At 38.1% G+C, this 17429-nt stretch overlaps 1 protein-coding gene across 4 annotated transcripts in view; it reads left to right on the top strand.

Moving 5' to 3' along the window:
• The window catches only part of Htr4 (5-hydroxytryptamine receptor 4), a 160037-nt gene that overhangs the window by 91922 nt on the left and 50686 nt on the right, over positions 1–17429 (top strand). For all 4 annotated transcript variants that reach the window (XM_028774234.1, XM_028774236.1, XM_028774235.1 and 1 more), the window contains exon 5: positions 7483–8051. In XM_028774234.1, coding sequence (XP_028630067.1) covers positions 7483–8051 — 569 coding nt within the window. The remainder of the gene's footprint in view (positions 1–7482; positions 8052–17429) is intronic.

Below are 17429 nucleotides of genomic sequence, written 5' to 3'. Positions count from 1 at the left end.
ATCTATCTATCTATCTATCTATCTATCTATCTATCTATCTATCTATCTATCATATTTTCCTTGTTATATATCTGTCTATCTATCTATCTATCTATCTATCTATCTATCTATCTACATAGAGAAAGAAAAAGAGAAACCAAGACAGACATAGAGACATATTGTAACTGGTCCACATTGTTGTGGAAGTTGACAATCCTCAGCAAACTAGAGACTCAAGAAAGGCAATATTTCAGTTCAAGTCCAAATATAGGAAAAAAACTGATGGCCTTCATTAAGTCAATACAGCAGTTCCCTCTTATTCGGTTATCTTGTTCTATTCAGGCCTTTAATCGGGTTAGATGCAGTGCTGAATTGGAATAGAAAATGGGTTTATAAAACCTGCCATTTCAAAGCTTAATCTCAACCCCAAATATTGTCATACTCAGAATTAGGTTTTACCAAATATCTGGATACCCATGGCTTGGTTACATTGACACATAACATTAACTATCTTCCTGTCAAAATCATCTACTCTGGCATACCAAATTATAATGATGATTAAAACTGTTAGACCAGATTCATTGTAGGGGCTATACATTTCTAAAGGAAGATGGCATGCAATCGCTTAAAGCCAGTCCTAAGATCTTGCTAGATGTGGAGATGGGAGCAGAAAGAAGAGAATGAGAATGAAGAATGAGTTCTGACCCAAATGGGCTGGAAAAAAAGAGAAGCTGCCTTCTTTTCTGCACACCTAAGGATTTTAATTTCACATTCAAATGAGTCCCATTGCCAGGACATTTCTGAGAAAGAGTTCTTGAGTTTCTGAAAAAATTCTATAGGCAGTTAATAGAGAGACCAGGGCTTCATCCTGGAAGAAGGTGCAGATAATTTTTTGAATCCCATACCATTCCTTTTAGTTTGTTAGATTTTTTTTTAATCTGGAGAAATGAAATATCAGTTTGCAACAAACACTAATATTCAAATAATAGTAATAATAATTGTCAACAGATGTTTCTTACTTACTCTGTATCAAGCCCTATGTTAATCAGTATTTTGGCGAACCACATTCAGGGACATTCTTTGCTTAGCTGAAACACTTGTGATTTGAAACATGGGCTTGGCAGAATTGCTCTCCTTCATCCTCAAAGCTTACAAATGGACACTGTACCAACCCATTGAAGGGTACTTTACATTGTGAGCAATGTCTCCTTTTTCTTCTTGGCTACCATTTGCTAAGCACTTTATTCAATATACTAAATTCTTCATGACTTAATATCATTTGGTCCATACAGTACTACCATACAGTACTTAACATCCATTTTATAAAGAAAATCTTGACTTCAAAGTCTATGCACTTAAGAATTGCCCTACTTGTTTGTTTAACTATTCCAGAAATATTAACTAAAAGCCTATCACATTTTGTTGATTTCTAAATCAATTTCAACATTTCCACTTTTGTGGCTTTTATGATCTAATAAGAAAAATCGTACTATATTTCAAGTGCTGATTTCCATTTCAAATAAAATGTCAAACCAAGTAAAAAAGATGTTTCTACTATATATGAGAATTTGCCTCACTTGATAAACTATGGCTGGAGCAAGCCCTGTGCACACAAATGTTCATACAGAAGTCAGATGGAACTAAGATTGCAGCAGGCACAGGGGCCTTCAGTTGGGAGCATGCTTTGATTGATTGTTGATTCTAAGAATGTCAAGAACAGACATCGGAAAGCTGGTCTTGAGCCAGATTCTTTTGTTTGTTTGTTTTTTCACTTTGAACAATCGAGGGCTTTTAAATTTTACTTTGAAATAGGAGGTTTCAGGGCAAAGGAGGGTTCAGGGCAAAGGAGGGTTCAATGGCATGACATCTTTGAGTTTCTGAGAAAACATTATAGCTAGTCTACAGAAAATAACAATAGGGTGACAGAAAATCAGGAAAGTACTGAGAAGAGACTCTAATGGTCCCACTAACTGATGATGGTGACTCACAGTGACCTGAAGTGTCAAGAAGTTGTGAGAGTTCAGATCTCTCACTTCATGTTTATTGGGTACCTGAATTTCTAGGTGCTAGGTCTGTATTACTAAAGAGAGCTGGTAATGGTTCAAATCTTTATAACTTTATGTTCAACCAGTGAGATGCAAGCAACACATGAAACACTAAAGAGAAGCGGATATCTAGAATGCTAGGTGATAATGACTATATTTTACTTCAACTTGGGACTAAAGAGATGGCATATTAAAGAAAAATATGTACAGCATCCACACCAGGTGGCTGACAACTGCCTGTAACTCCAACTCCAGGAAATCCAACACCTCTGGCCTCCTTGGCAACCTGCTTACACGTGAATATGCCCACATGTGGGTGCACGCACCCACACACACAATTTTCAAATATTAAATCTTTAAAAGGTGGGTTGTTAGCAGATTGAAATTCTAAATAGAGAGTTAGAGTGGGTTCTATTGAGGAGGTGACATTTGAATAAAGACTTTAAGGAGACAGGGGAAATACACTTGTAGGTATCTTGGAGATGCATACAGCAGGCAAAAAAAATAGGTGATATAAAGCTCCAGAGGCAAGATGTGACTGACAGGTCCAGGTAGATACAGAGTTAACACGGAGGTAAGAATGCAGGAGAGGAGCTTAAGGAATAAGAAAATACAATAGCAGAAGGAGACAATGCATTGTTCTATGGGACATTTAAAGCTTAGGATTTAACTTGGAGTGACATGGAGTTTACTATAGGATCTGAGCTTATTAGTAGTGAGATTTATAAGATTCTGAAAGAATCCTCATTTTTTTCTGTTAAAAACCAAACATAAAGGGAGTCTGTAAAAGTGATGTCATGGGTAAGAGACAACAATGGTACTCTAGCTTCAGTGAGAGCAATGGAGACTGATTTGGAACAGGTATACTTTTAATATAAAAAGGATCTTCTGTATGGTTAGGAGAGAAATGTGAAAGAGAAACATTAGTTAGATACAACCAAGATTTTGGTCAGCATAACTGGCAAAATCTAGTGAGTAACTATTGATTTCAGCTGGGAATTCCAGTTTGGAAATGCTATAGCTAGAATATTTGTGGGCTACAGAAAACACAGTATGTGTTAAGTTCCTGCTACACAGTTTAGCATAGCAGTCAGGAAATCAGCTTAATATCAACTCTTGACATGTACGGGAACTCTCTATCAGAAACAAACTTGAAAGTAAGCCATTCTCAGAGCCAGACGCTACTTAAACCCATACAACTAGATATAAACATCTGGGGAATGAAGCTACCTAAGAGAAGATGTTTCTGAAGTGAAAAGAAGACGGAAAATTCTAGAAAACCAATTTGAAAACACATTATAAGTGAGGATAGAGAATGCTATTTCCAGTTGTGGTAACAAGTATCCTAACCACGACTGTAAGGGTGAATAAAATATACTATAATCAAAAACCAGTGTCAGGCATTGTAGTTCATCCATATGGCCATAGCACTTCAGATGCAGAGCCAGCATTGTTTCTGGATCAAGCCAAGTTAAACTACACAGTAAAAATCCTGTGCAAGCCCAGTCTAGACAAAAATCCCAGCATGGAGTGGGAAGTTGGATACACAGTCCCACCCCTAGTCTTAGAATGATTGGCCATTATTAGCTGCTGGGAAAGGAATGGTCAGATTTTCTTAGAGTGTAACTCCTAACAAGCTCACCATGCTCCAGTAGAAGGACATACATCCAACAATATTTTGAGGATAGAGAATAACCTGAGAGTTTTAAAATGAAATAAAATCTTTCCTCCCAAGTTGCTTTTGATCATAGTGTTCTATCACAACAACAGAAACCATAACAAAAACATCTTGCATAAAAATTAATCCCAACTGGACTGAAGAATTCACAATGTAAAATTTTAACACAACAAATATGTACCAAGATATGAGGAAATGTCACTAAGTGGTAGATAGGAGAATATTTTTATCATGAGGGGGTAAAGATTTCTTAATGGGCCACAAAGTTAGTAACTGAAACCACAGGTTCTTAAAACTAAAACTGCAATCAGATGACACTAGCAAGAAAGCAATAAACAAACAAACAAACCAGGAATTTGCAACATATAGATTTGACAATAGACATATCCAGAATATAGAACTATAAAAAACAAAGAAGACCTATATAAATGTTTATTAAGGGGAAATTACCTGAATAATGACTTCCCAGGAAAAATTGGAAAAGTTATAATTTGACATTTAGATGTCTAGAAATGTGTGGCAAAACCATATTCTTAATGTGACCAGCCAAGATTAATTTAGACTTTATTTTTGGTTATTGAATTTGATTCAAAATTCCAGTACAGAGTACAGGGTACATTAAGCTTAAGATCACTGACACAGATTATGTCTGAAGACACAATTGCAAGAATGTAGGCTGACAGAAGCTGAGTAGCTCACCATATGATCTAGTTCCAGAGAAGGAACCAGAACACCAATCAGGAATAAGGAATAGAAGCAGAAACTCAACTCTCCTTTCCCATGGAATGCATGCATTCAAATCACATGGACAAGGATGCCCAAGTCACTGTTCAGAATTGACTTGTCGGCAAGTGGGTTTCCTCAAGATGATCACAAAACTCAGGCTATTTCCAATACTCTGATTACCCTCCAGAACTTGATGGTCAGACCCTGTTGCTGAAGACACCACATACTTGAATCACAGAACATAGAGAAAGCAAGCTGATACTGACCTTCATCTCTACTGGCTAGCTTTCATAGTACTAGAAGATGTCTTAGAAGATACCAGAGGAGAAACAAGGAATCATTCATACCCAGCTGTGACTTCTGTGAGCTACAGTAATGACCAGCTTAGGAAGACATAACACTGGTCCAGTAGTGGCATGAGTCTTATGAGAACAACCAATCATTTTCTGATTGAACTCATGGCCCCACTCACAAAATGAAACTCATACCTGCCACCATTAGCAGGCCAAGAGTCTATGGATAGACAGATCACAGACCCTGTACAAGAACTTATTCCTATCATTCTGCCTTATAGAAATAGTATTAACCTATCTCCTAATGACATTATCCCCGTAGATTAAGGTATCTCTGAACCTTCATCAGAGATGCTTCTGTTTGCAGTAGACCATGATAAACAAAGTTACCCACAACTAGTCAAGGTATAGAGAATAAGAGACTATAAAATACCCAACTCTAAATAAAACATATGTACCACACTTGCCCCTCCAAACTCAGGCATCATTGTATAAAGAACAATAGAAACAGATGTTTTGGATAACTGCAACAAAATAGTGTCCTTTGAATGCATCATGGGAGTTGCACATATGAATCCTCATCGGTCATGAAAGCATGCATAAGATCTGTGAAAACTCAAGCTATACCAAATCCCAGCACTGACTGGGGAGTTAGACATGAAGTCTCACTCCTGGCACTGAAGGTACTGGCAATCATTAGCTTCTGGGAGAGGAAAGATCAGTGTTCTCTAAGAGTGTAGTTCCTGATAAGTGTGCTCTACTCCAGTGGAAGACCACAATCCAAGTATATTTGGAAAATACAAATTGGCCTTATGAGAAAGTAAAAAGACAAACTTGGGTGAAAGTGAAAGAGGAGTATCTGGAAAGACTCAGAGAAGGAGTGGTTAATGTTATCAAAATATAACGTATAGAATTCTCAAAGAACTAGCACAGGCACACACACAGAGTGGTAGGAGGGAGGAGAGAAGAAGAAGGAAAAAAAGAGAATGGGGGGAGACTATCAAGGAAATGGGAAGCATTTTCAATAAACCTTAAACAAGCTCACAATGAGATACAACTATGTATAGACAATAACAAGTTCTGATGAGGATGTGGAATACCTGGAACACTCCTAGCCAAGTGGTAGAAATGCTAATTGATGCAGCCCATTGGGAACCTCATGACTACAGCAACAAAATATGTTATTATGACTGATAAAGGCATTTGGGAAACATTAGGGATGCCACTAATACTCTATACTTTGATTTGTATAATGACTGCATATATATTTTTACTTTATAAAACTCATTCACCATGTACATTTAACATTTAGGACACTATTTTATTTCAACAAAATAAGTATCTGTAAGGAAGGTTTGGAGGCTGAAGTATATAAATACATTAAGTAGCTGATGTAAAATAAATGTTAGATTTGTGGAAATCTTTGGTAACTTTGATCATGACAGTCTGAGTGGAATGACTAGGACAAGAGCTAAACGGAGTGAATTCAGCAGAAAATAAGAAGGAGAGATGCACATCCACTAGGTAGAACATTGAAGACCCCTAGGGATTCCTGAAACCACTTCATATATACTATACAACATATAATATTTCCCTATACACATGAACGGTGAAATTCAGTCTATAAATTAGGCACTGAAAAGATCAATAGCAATCATTGCAGTAGAGCAATTGCAACTACATGCTTCCGTAAAATTTCACTAGTCTTGTGCTTTGGGCCACTGTTAAGTAAAATAAGGCAGACTTGAATACAAGTAGCTCAGTGGTCATTCTGATGACTGAGAAGGCTACTAGGTAATGAATGATTGTGTGACATATATAATGCAGACACGCTGGGCAGAGGAGTGACACCTTCCTACAGGAGACAGGGGAGGGTGGTGTAGCATCACTTAATGTTATTCAAAATGGCACACAATTTAGAGCTTAGGGATTGCTCGTTTATACAATGTTTGAACTGGATGACCACAGGAACTAAAACTTTGGTAGGTAAAACTATGGGCAATTGGACAAGTACGATGTTACGTCTTCCGTGATTGTGAAATATCCACCTTTTCTTTCTTTCACGCTCTGAGCCTCTCTTGTTCATTTCTCAATATCAGTGCTTTGGATACTGTACTTTCTATGTGTGAAAAACCTTCATGAGTCCATTCAGTAAGAAGCAAAGGAACAAATCTGGAAAGGGTCCAGCATCCCCCACAGATATGAGATTAGAACGATACAGGGTGAAGTTTTCAAATATTAACAAAACTTACTATTTTTAAAAGTGTCTAAAATGAAGAAACTGATTTTGATGCAGTCGATCTAGACGGAGGCCAGAATGTGCTGCACAGATCATAAACATATTTGATGGTATTGACCTAAGACATCTTATTAAGGGATAGTCATATGTTACGTACAATCAGACGATGAAGAAAGACTGGGTAGGCAGAATTGAGAATGATTTCTGACTACATCTTCAGAGATCTCATTCAGATAAACTCTGAGAACTCTGGGTCATGTTCTTTTTCTACCATGAAAGTCCTATGTGCTATAGACTTGTAAGAAACATAAAAATTTAATGATAAACATTAATTTTTCTTTTTTGTTTCCCCATTTTCACTCTTTCTCTGATCCTTTATATTCTTCTCTTTTTCTTCTTTTCTCATTATTTCTTTTTCTATGTTTTTTCTTTTCCTCTGTTTTCTTCACTTCTGCTTATTTTTTATCATTTCCTCCCCATTCACCTTCCCACCCTCATTTTCTCTCTCCCTTCCATTCTCAGATAGAGAAAAGGAAATTCAGCCACAACTCTAACTCCACATGGTGTATCTTCATGGTCAACAAGCCCTATGCCATCACCTGCTCTGTGGTGGCCTTCTACATCCCGTTTCTCCTCATGGTGCTGGCCTATTACCGTATCTATGTCACTGCTAAAGAGCATGCCCAGCAGATCCAGATGTTACAACGGGCAGGAGCCACCTCTGAAAACAGGCCCCAGCCAGCTGACCAGCACAGCACACATCGCATGCGGACAGAGACCAAGGCAGCCAAGACTTTATGTGTCATCATGGGCTGCTTCTGTTTCTGCTGGGCCCCCTTCTTTGTCACCAATATTGTGGACCCCTTCATAGACTACACTGTCCCGGAGAAGGTGTGGACTGCTTTCCTCTGGCTTGGCTATATCAATTCAGGGTTGAACCCTTTTCTCTATGCCTTCTTGAATAAGTCTTTCAGACGTGCCTTCCTCATCATCCTCTGCTGTGATGATGAACGCTACAAAAGACCCCCCATTCTGGGCCAGACTGTCCCATGTTCAACCACAACCATTAATGGATCCACTCATGTGCTAAGGTGAGTGCTTAAGAAGGGGATCACTCTGGTTGGTTTGCGTTGCCCATCAGGGGTTGGATCCAGTTTTGCTCTAAGGAGTTATTCCTGAAAACTCGTATAGTGTTTTCCAAGATTCATGTCCATTCTGCCATCTAACCATGGAATCAATTAGTGGGCAAGGACTCAGGCTCTGTTGGGAGATTGACTTGCAGTCATACCCATAGTTCTTTGACCTTGGCTAATGACCTTGGATCACTAACAGTTCTAAGTTTTAATTACCCTTTTTTAAAAATTGTAACCACTGTATGTAGATGCCAGGGCATTTATGAACATCCAGTGAGCTAATCTGTGTGGCACTCATAGTGCAGTGGTTGAGCCCAGCAAACTCTTAGAGAGAGTAAGTGCTGTCCACTACTATTCACAGATAATGTTTTAGATAGCAGCTAAAAGCATGGTCTTTAGAAAGCAATCGAAGCTTAATTTTGATCCTCCCAGTACCTACTAACCATCTTCTGAATCTTCCTTGGATTTACTTTTTTTTTCAACTATAAAAATGTCAATAACACTACTACATTCTAATTTGGTTTTGTGACCATAAATGATATTGTGTTTGTAGGACTTAGCACATAGTATGCCCATTAGTACTACTAATTGTACTAATATTAGTTTAACTAGTAGTAATTGTATATTGTCCAAAAGCCTAAATGAGATGATAAAACTAAAATAAACTGAGCAATATGTGTGCAGTAGTAAATGCTATGTAACAAATTATACAGTGAGGAGTGGGGAACTACGATAGAGATCTGAGGAGGAAGGACAGTGATTTGGCACATGGGTAGACTTCACAGAACTGCAGTTTGTAAGAAGTTGAGATAAGGGAGAAAGACTAGGGAAGCCATTCCAGGCAGATAGAGCAGCAGAAGGAAGAAAGAGGAAAACCTAAGAGCACCTGGATGGTAGGGACTTACCAAGGTCACACAGGCTGCTGGAGGTAGGGGTGACACTGGAGGTAAATGTTCATGTCTAAGGTACTTACCAAGGTCACCTGGCTGGTGGAGGTGAGTGACACTGGAGTTTAGCGTCATGATGCACTGTCCCACACACAGAGAGCCTTTAGGTGTGAATTGTTCTCAACTGTGAAAAGTTACAGGCACAGAACCTTCATCCTGTGGCAAAGATTAATTATCAATAATATATTGTTCTTTGCTCTGAGATCCATAAGGATTTTTGAAGAATACTTCCTTTTTTGAGTTAAGCACTTCTTTTACTTCTCTTTATTTTTGGTATTTATATAATTTTATCATTTATTAAAAACAGAATAGATATACTTGTTTATTTTCACATAAAGAACACTTGATGTTGTGGGAGTATCTTTGTTTCTCAGAGTTGATCAATACCTCAATTTTATCATATTCAGTAACTAGTGAGCAGTTTTGTTTTGTTTTGTTTTTGATGATGATCATATGAAGTTGTTCTAGCATCTGAAACTTGGGGGTTTTCATTTATATGCTTGAGAGAAGAGGAGCAGGCTTAAATTGCTATGAAGTATAAACGATAGACCTCAGAGGCTGCTCAGAAGCATCAATTCATCAGTGTGTGCAGACTTGCAGTGGTAGCCTAACACAGCGTTGGAGCTGCAGCTGGTAGAAGGGCCTCGAAGGATACTCTGACAGCCCAGTGTTCTCTTCATTATTATGGAGGGAGTGGTATCGGAGGAAAAAATCCAACTATAGAATGTGCACAGAATGTGTGTGTGTGTGTGTGTGTGTGTGTGTGTGTGTGTGTGTGTGTAGGGAGCTTTAGCTATTTAAGCTGGGAATTGCATAAGTGCAGGCTGTCGGCAACTTAAAACAGTGTGTGCCTCCAGCAACACACTTGGTAAGTCTGTTGTTTCTCAAGTTGGTGGCTTTTTAGCTCAGGTACTGTCACAGAAAAGATTTGGACACTCTGCGACAGTTGAAGATGATCTGTTTTGCTAATATTGTACTGTTTTTCTCTGATTCTTTGGTCGCCTGTATAAGCAAACAGACTGTTTTGGAGAGCTATGAACGTATTCTCCGTGTGGTCTTCCTTACACATCTTCATGGTATGAGAAAGAGCAGGAGGTTACTTTGAGGCGTTCTGTGGGGAAGAGAATCATATAGAATTCTAGTCTTGATTTTGCCTCTTAAAAACTATATAGATGCTATAGCTGGCTTTTTGCTTCTTTGTGGTTCTTCTTTCTCCCACACCTCTCCATTCCTTTTCTTCTATCCCTTCAACCCCCTAACATGAGATAAGAGAGAAAAGGGAATAAAGAGGAAAGAAAAGCAATCCCTGAATAAAGTTGGAGGTTAGGAAGGGACAACATTATCATTAGACTACTCTCTGCTGAAGAGGGACATCAAGTTCCTTGGGGCAAGTTTGATTTTTGTTGTTAGGATATCTAATTTCTTCTTTCTTCTTTGTGAATGACTATTTAACAGGGCACAGAACAGCACCCAACACCCAACTGATCCTCCACCTCTAGGGATCCTAACATTTATATACCCTCTGAGAAGTCCCCCAGAATTCCCAGCATCACAAAATTACAGAAACAATCTGTAGCTAACAAAATCATCCCCCTGCTGGAGCGTGAGGCAAATCATAGTCAGCTGCTGTGGACAATCTGAAGTAGCCTCATATCCCACACCTGGGATTAAAGGAAAAACATATCCTTATAATATTTGTGTGTTTTTTTTTTAAGAAATCAAAATTCTCACAACAAGGCAACAACTTTCCTGAGTCTCTCTTAACTCACTCAGAACAAGAGGAATAAACAGAGTTCTCAGTGACTGGCATGGTATCCATTAGCTACATATGATTAGTTAAGTAATAGTTTAAATATATTGTAAGATACAAAATGATGCTATATAATATTTTATTTATTATTTAATCATCTCATACCTACAAACTAAGTATTTTGGTCATAGTCACCCCGTTCTTCTCCTACCCCCTTCAACCTTCTATTAGCCCTCATCCCCTTCCGATTTTATATCCTCCTTTTATTCTTGATAATACACAGACATAATTTGTGACGCTCAAATACTCACATGTGCAGGGCCATCTACTGTGTTTGACCTACCAGAGACCACACCCTTAAAGAAAACTAACTCTTCCTCTCCTAGAATCCATCAACTTTCAATGGCTCCTCAGCTAGAGGTGGGTACTAGTGAGCCCTTCCAACCTCAAAGCTGAACACAGACTATAGCTCTGCAGGTAACCACAACTATGTGAGTTTATGAGTTCAGCAATCTTATTGTGCCTAGAAGATGCAGTTGCACTAGGATCCTCTGGTTCTTACAACCTTTTCATCCCCTCTCATAATGGACTCTGAGCCACTGAGGAGGAGTTATGATTTAATGTCCTATTTGTGCCTTAGCATGGAGTAAACATATTATGGAGTTTTCTAACTCTGAAATTAAAGGTTAATAAATAGCTGCTAGCAGGGAACAGCCATTCTCTATCCCTTGAAGAACTCAGAATGGGTTGACTTTTCTTGATGGGTCATCAGATAGCTATTGTTTGAAATAATCTAATGATGTATTTGTTAATAAAAGGGAAATTAAAACTTCTGATATCCACAAATAGCTACCATGTTAAACAAACTGTATTCAATGCAGGGGCAACCAGGTTAGCCTCATCTTGGAAAAACTGTGGTTTTGAGCTGAACTAGTTTGACTAATGATGCTTTTCCAAGGAAGCATTTCAGAGATCAGCAGTCCAACTGCCACCACAAAAGGGTTTTGGGTTGTTAAACTAAATGCTGCCTTTAGGGCTGATTCTCCTATGATCATTTCATTTAAGACACTTGTGCCACTGAATTTCCTTTTGGTAAAACTGAAAATAGATTTTTTAAAATATAATACAATACAGTTTGATTATGGTTTTCTCTCCCCCAACTCCTACAGGATCCTCCTCTACTCCCCACCCACCCAAATTCACCTCTCTCTGTCTCTCTCATTCTCTCTCTCCCTCCCCCTCTCTTTCATACATATTCATAGATATTGAAAAAAATAATAAATATGATAAAATATAAGTACGAACTAAAACAGGATGAAGCAAACAATCTGGAGCAAGAGATCCAAAGGAAAAGCACAAGAAACACATATAGATACGCACATGCACACACACACACACACACACACACACATCCCCACATGCAGAAATCCCATAAAACACATAATACATATGCAAAAAATGTGTAAGCAAAAAAGAAAACAGACTACTGCCCAGAGAAAGCATCAAGAGTCGAGGAATGTTGAGAAAATGGTATTGAGCTTGCTTTGTGTTGTGCTGGGCATGGGATCCACCCTTAAGAGTGGTCTGTATACTAGTGAGACTTTACTTAAGAAAACTATTTTTCCCTTGTGAGCAGTTATCAGTTTGAAATAGTTTCTAGGTTAGAAATGGGGCCTTCTGTCTACTTTCCCTTTCAGTGCTGGAATCCCCTCTGGCATCTTACATGTGCAAGGGGTGTGCATGCTGTTCCAGTCTCTGTGCAGTCATAATTATGAAAGTTTGATTGATTCAGCAAGCCTTGTTTCCTTGGTGTTTTCCCTGCCCTCTGATTCTTGCAATCATTTCTCCTTCCTCTTCTAGAGTTCTCTGAGCTTTGATCCTTTTCTAATGTCTGTGACCTCATAAGATTGGAGCACCAGACTAGGTTTCTAGTACCAGATATAATTTCTATCCTGTTGAGTGCGCCTTAAGTCCAAGTAGACAGCTGTTGGTTGCCATCAACATGTGAGTGCCACTTACTGTACTCTGATGCATGTCTATCCCTGTTGGCAATTGTCATGGTTCATAGGTGTTGCAGCTGCGTAAGATTGTTTAATTGCTTCTCTCCCTTGGCAGATTTCATAGTATTTTGTGGAATTGTGGAAGCTAGACCACAGGAAAGAGACTTTCAGGTCAGATCCAGCTTGAATCATCTGAGTCCTGTGTTTTAAGTGTGATATGTCTTTAGCAATTGGGGCCCTCCCTTAACCCCTGGGAGGCAACCAAGGACTACATTGATAATCCATATTGTTTGAGGAGTCACTTGGACTACCTTGGCTAAGCAATCAAAAGGAGGTTTCTTGTTCCTGGTACTGCTGTTTTTGCTAGTTTCTGGTTCTTGTGGGAAGCATTGTCAGCAGCTTAACTTCTTTATATATAATACCTTATTATAAATGTAGGTAAACATAAAACAATGTGATTCCTTGAAGCTTAATCAAACAACCTAGGTTTTACTTGTCCCTTGTCCTTCCTTGTCCTTCGATACTAACCTGGCTTAATCTTATATAGGTCTTATGCAGGCAAGCAAATCTTCATGAGTGCAATGGTCATATCATATCATGTCCAGAACACAGCCTTCCAGAGCACACATCACCATCTTCTAGCTCTTGCATTCTTTCCACGTCCTCTTCTGTGATGTACCCTGAACTGTAGAGCAGGAGAGTTGATAACAATGTCCTATATAGCTAGCACTCATCGTAACTGATTCTCAGTATTTTGAACATTTTTAAGTCTCTGCATTACCAGTACCCTCTGAAATAAGACGCTTCTCTTGCCAAGGTTGATGGCATCACAGATCTATTAGTATAAGCCTAGCTATTTAGAAGGCAGTTTGACCAGAAATATAGCCATTTAGCTAACAACCAAACAAAAACATCATGTTAACCCCTGCAGCTGATGATATCGTTAACCATGGGATTTCACTATATTTATAGTACCAGGCATGTACTTCTCCTGTGGAGCTGGTGGGGATTACTTGGTTGTCCCATAAACAATTTTGCCACTATTACACAAGTGGCCGCATCCTATCTGACAGGTCCGTCAGTATTATAGCATGCATAGTCCAGTACTAGATAAGCCCATTGATCTCTTTTCTCTCCTGGCAGCCTTCTCAGTCCCTTCTAGCACTATTAAAGCTAGTCAGCATGGAGATTGTCCTAGTTAGTTGAGACTGATTTCTCTATATCCTACAATTAAAGTATATGTGGTTTTCTTGTTGATTTCTGGGCATCTGTCATGTTTTGGATAATAATTCTTCATTGTATTGTTTCCAAATGAAGCTTCCTATCTTCTGCTTGGGTTTTGACCTTGGTTAATAAAATAATAGAAGTTTCAAGTTTAGAAAACCACACTTTTACTTAACCTCTTATACTCATTTTAGCTTCTTTCTTCAGGCCCTTGTCACATTCACTTTCCTAAACGTTGTGATTTCCTGATCTACTTCCTAATTTATAGCACATCATTTGTTTCCTCACATACTCATCCTTTTCCCTCCAGACTTGCAAGTTCTCAGGAAGTTATTCTCAACTCTCATGTGATTGACACATTCATGAGTCCATTCATGACACATGTTCATGCCACCTACTTTGAAAAATTAAGTTAAAAGAAGACTTTTATCTTTAGCCATAGCTTCCTCTGAGTTCAAGACCAGAAGATAAAATTTGCTTGCTGGACAACCCCATATAGACATCTCTTAAAAATCCTAAGTCTAACAGAACCAAATAGATTCTTAGTTTTATGTCTTCCCACTCCCAGAAACATTGCCTGACTCTTCTCTATCTCCATGAATGGACTCAGCTTCTACCACGCTCCAGTGAATTAGGACACTCTCTGTAACTCAGGGAGAACTGATGTATTACAGCTCAGACTTACATAGTTTTAAAAGAAAAATGAACTGAAGTATGAGCAATAGTTTAGTGGCATTAGAATAATCTAATTACTTAGTAAAACAGATTCCTGGGCCCTACTCAGCAAATCAGGGCTAGACTAGAAAAATGATATTTCTACCAAGACAAATTTTCTGCCTCATAAACTATAAGATTTGCACTGATTAGAATTTCAGTGCCTGATGCCACTACTTTTATTTCATGATTTCTGGTTATGGCACATACTTGTAGTTCTTGGGTTCTGATAAAGTCTCCATAAGGGTAAATAATAACTATACATTAACTAATAAAAAAAAAACTAGGAAGAAAAAGTACTAGAAAACCATCTTTGAAAAGTTGTCTTGGGGGAGTCATGCTTCAAGCCAGATGTCTTTTCACATGAGAAACATGATACAAACACATAGCTTTGCCTTGTGACCATAATAACTAGGTGACAAATGGTAGAGACAGGTCACATTGATTTGATCTGAGGTTCCTTGGCAATTTGACTTTGCTAATACAGTACATGTTTACATGAGCTAGATAGCTCTAAGAGTGGAGAGAGCTAGGTAACACAAACAGAATTGTCTATGGTTTAGATTTAGAGATGAGCTGACTGACCCACCAGGCTTAGATCTCTTTCTTGGATTCCCAGAGTCAGGTACTGGAACCTAGGATACTTATTCAGTTCTCAGTTCCTAGCAAGGCAGGGAAACTTTTCCAAATTGCAAAGAACTTACTACCTAGCTTGGTTCCTGGCTGTAGCCTTGCATAATCTGGTCCAAACACTCCTGGTAGATGGCTTTCCATTGTCTACATATCTCTACAAATGTATCGTACAATGATATAAATATGAGCCACACGTGACTATTAACATTTTAATATTCATAAAATGAAATAAAACAAAAACCCATTGTTTCCCTAGTAGTATTGGCCCCATTCTTAGTATTTATTAGCCACATGAGTGGTTTCTACATTGAATAATACAATTGTAGAATATTTCAAAGAATGGAGAAAGTTCTGTTAGACACCACAATTTTATAAGCAAACAAGTGTTTTATCTGGGAGGGGATACAATATATCTTTCTCTTAGACTTAACAACTCATGTTACTGACCAGAGCTCTCGATCTTAAATAAACTATCTGTATATCAGTTATGTATATCAACCCTCTATGTTTCTAAGCATGGGATTAGTGTATACAGATTTGTAGAAAATCAGAGGATCAAAACATAAGGACAAGAAGACAGGAAAAACGGAGGGGCAAAGAGAATAAGGACCACATCCTTTCTTCATCCAAAGCAGAAAAAACTGAAATTCCTTGGAGATTTTGCCCCCATTTGTTTCCCTTATAAACAATTACTAGAACTTATTTTTTCTAAATATTATTGTGTTTTCTGTTAGACCACGCCCAATAAACTGTCTAGACAAGAGGACAGGCAATTGTCTCTTTAATTTCCTAAGGCTTCCCTAGGATGTAGACATTTATCAGTATATTTGCTGGATAAATAAATACTCTATGGTGTAGATAGATTATATGCTACAACAAAGTTTCACACACACGTGTGTGCCTATAAAAATCATTATTTTTCACCATGACTCCACTTACCAACATTTGAACTCAACCTACCAGAATTCCTTGAATTCCTTTTTAAAATAAAGCTTTTTATACTTTTGAGTTGGAAGGTTTGCCTATCTACAGATGAACAAATAACTTAGATTTTGTTTCTTTGGGATCCTGGGAGATTTCTACCTATGTTGGGAAGTTGTTTGACATTTAAATGACATTTTTATGGCCTTTACTCTGAACTTTGGAGGTTACAATTGAAGTCAACATTTACTCATTGAATTGAGCCAAGATCAATTTAATTTGTGTTAAGTCAAGGATGGATGTGGATACCTTACTTATCTCCCTTAATCTTCTTCAGGGTCATCGGAAGTTATAGCTCAATACAAAATGAATATATTGGGTTAAGAAGGCAGGAAAAATTGCCATTAAAGGCACTAAAATATAAAGTCTTTTCCTTGCATCTATCTCTGTTATCTGGGCATTTCTTGTCATTGCTTCCTGTGTTCCTTTATATAAAATAAAATTTAATAATTATTATAAAATTTATAATTTTTGAGAATTTAATATATGCATACTGTAATTCACCATTTCCATCACTTTCTTCCCCCAAACTCATCATGTCTCTCCCACAGCTCTCACTTGAATTCATGGCCTCTTCTTTTTAAATTATTATTGTTATGTCATACGCACAAGTGCACGCACATGTATACATAAATATGACCTGCTGAGTCTCTTTATTACTGTTCATATGTACATAAATTTAGGGCTGATCATTTGTGATTGGCTAACCTATCAGGGGGCTTGTCCCTGGAGAAGACTGGTTATCCCTTTTTTTATCAGTCACAAATTACCTCTAGCTCTTTATCCAGGGCCGTGGTCTTGTGAGATGTCCACCATCTATGTTGAAACATGATCTTTTACTGTCATTATGCAGGTCATGTTGAGGCAAGCATGTTGTTTAGATTTCATGGATTTAGCATCCCTGTCAGATATAGAAGACAGGATCTTACAGATTGCACAATCTGCAGATGTCTTGATCTTCTGGCTCTTACAATCCCTCTGTCACCACTTCTGTGATGTTTTCTGAGCCTTAGGTATAGGAGTTATGTTGTAGATGTATCGGCTGGAGTTGGGCATCCAATGGTTACTTATTTTCTTCATTTTGACC

The sequence above is a fragment of the Grammomys surdaster genome, unplaced genomic scaffold (assembly GCF_004785775.1).
Source record: "Grammomys surdaster isolate TR1022 unplaced genomic scaffold, NIH_TR_1.0 239, whole genome shotgun sequence".
Classification (NCBI taxonomy): domain Eukaryota; kingdom Metazoa; phylum Chordata; class Mammalia; order Rodentia; family Muridae; genus Grammomys; species Grammomys surdaster.
This window is presented reverse-complemented; position numbering and strand designations above follow the sequence as displayed.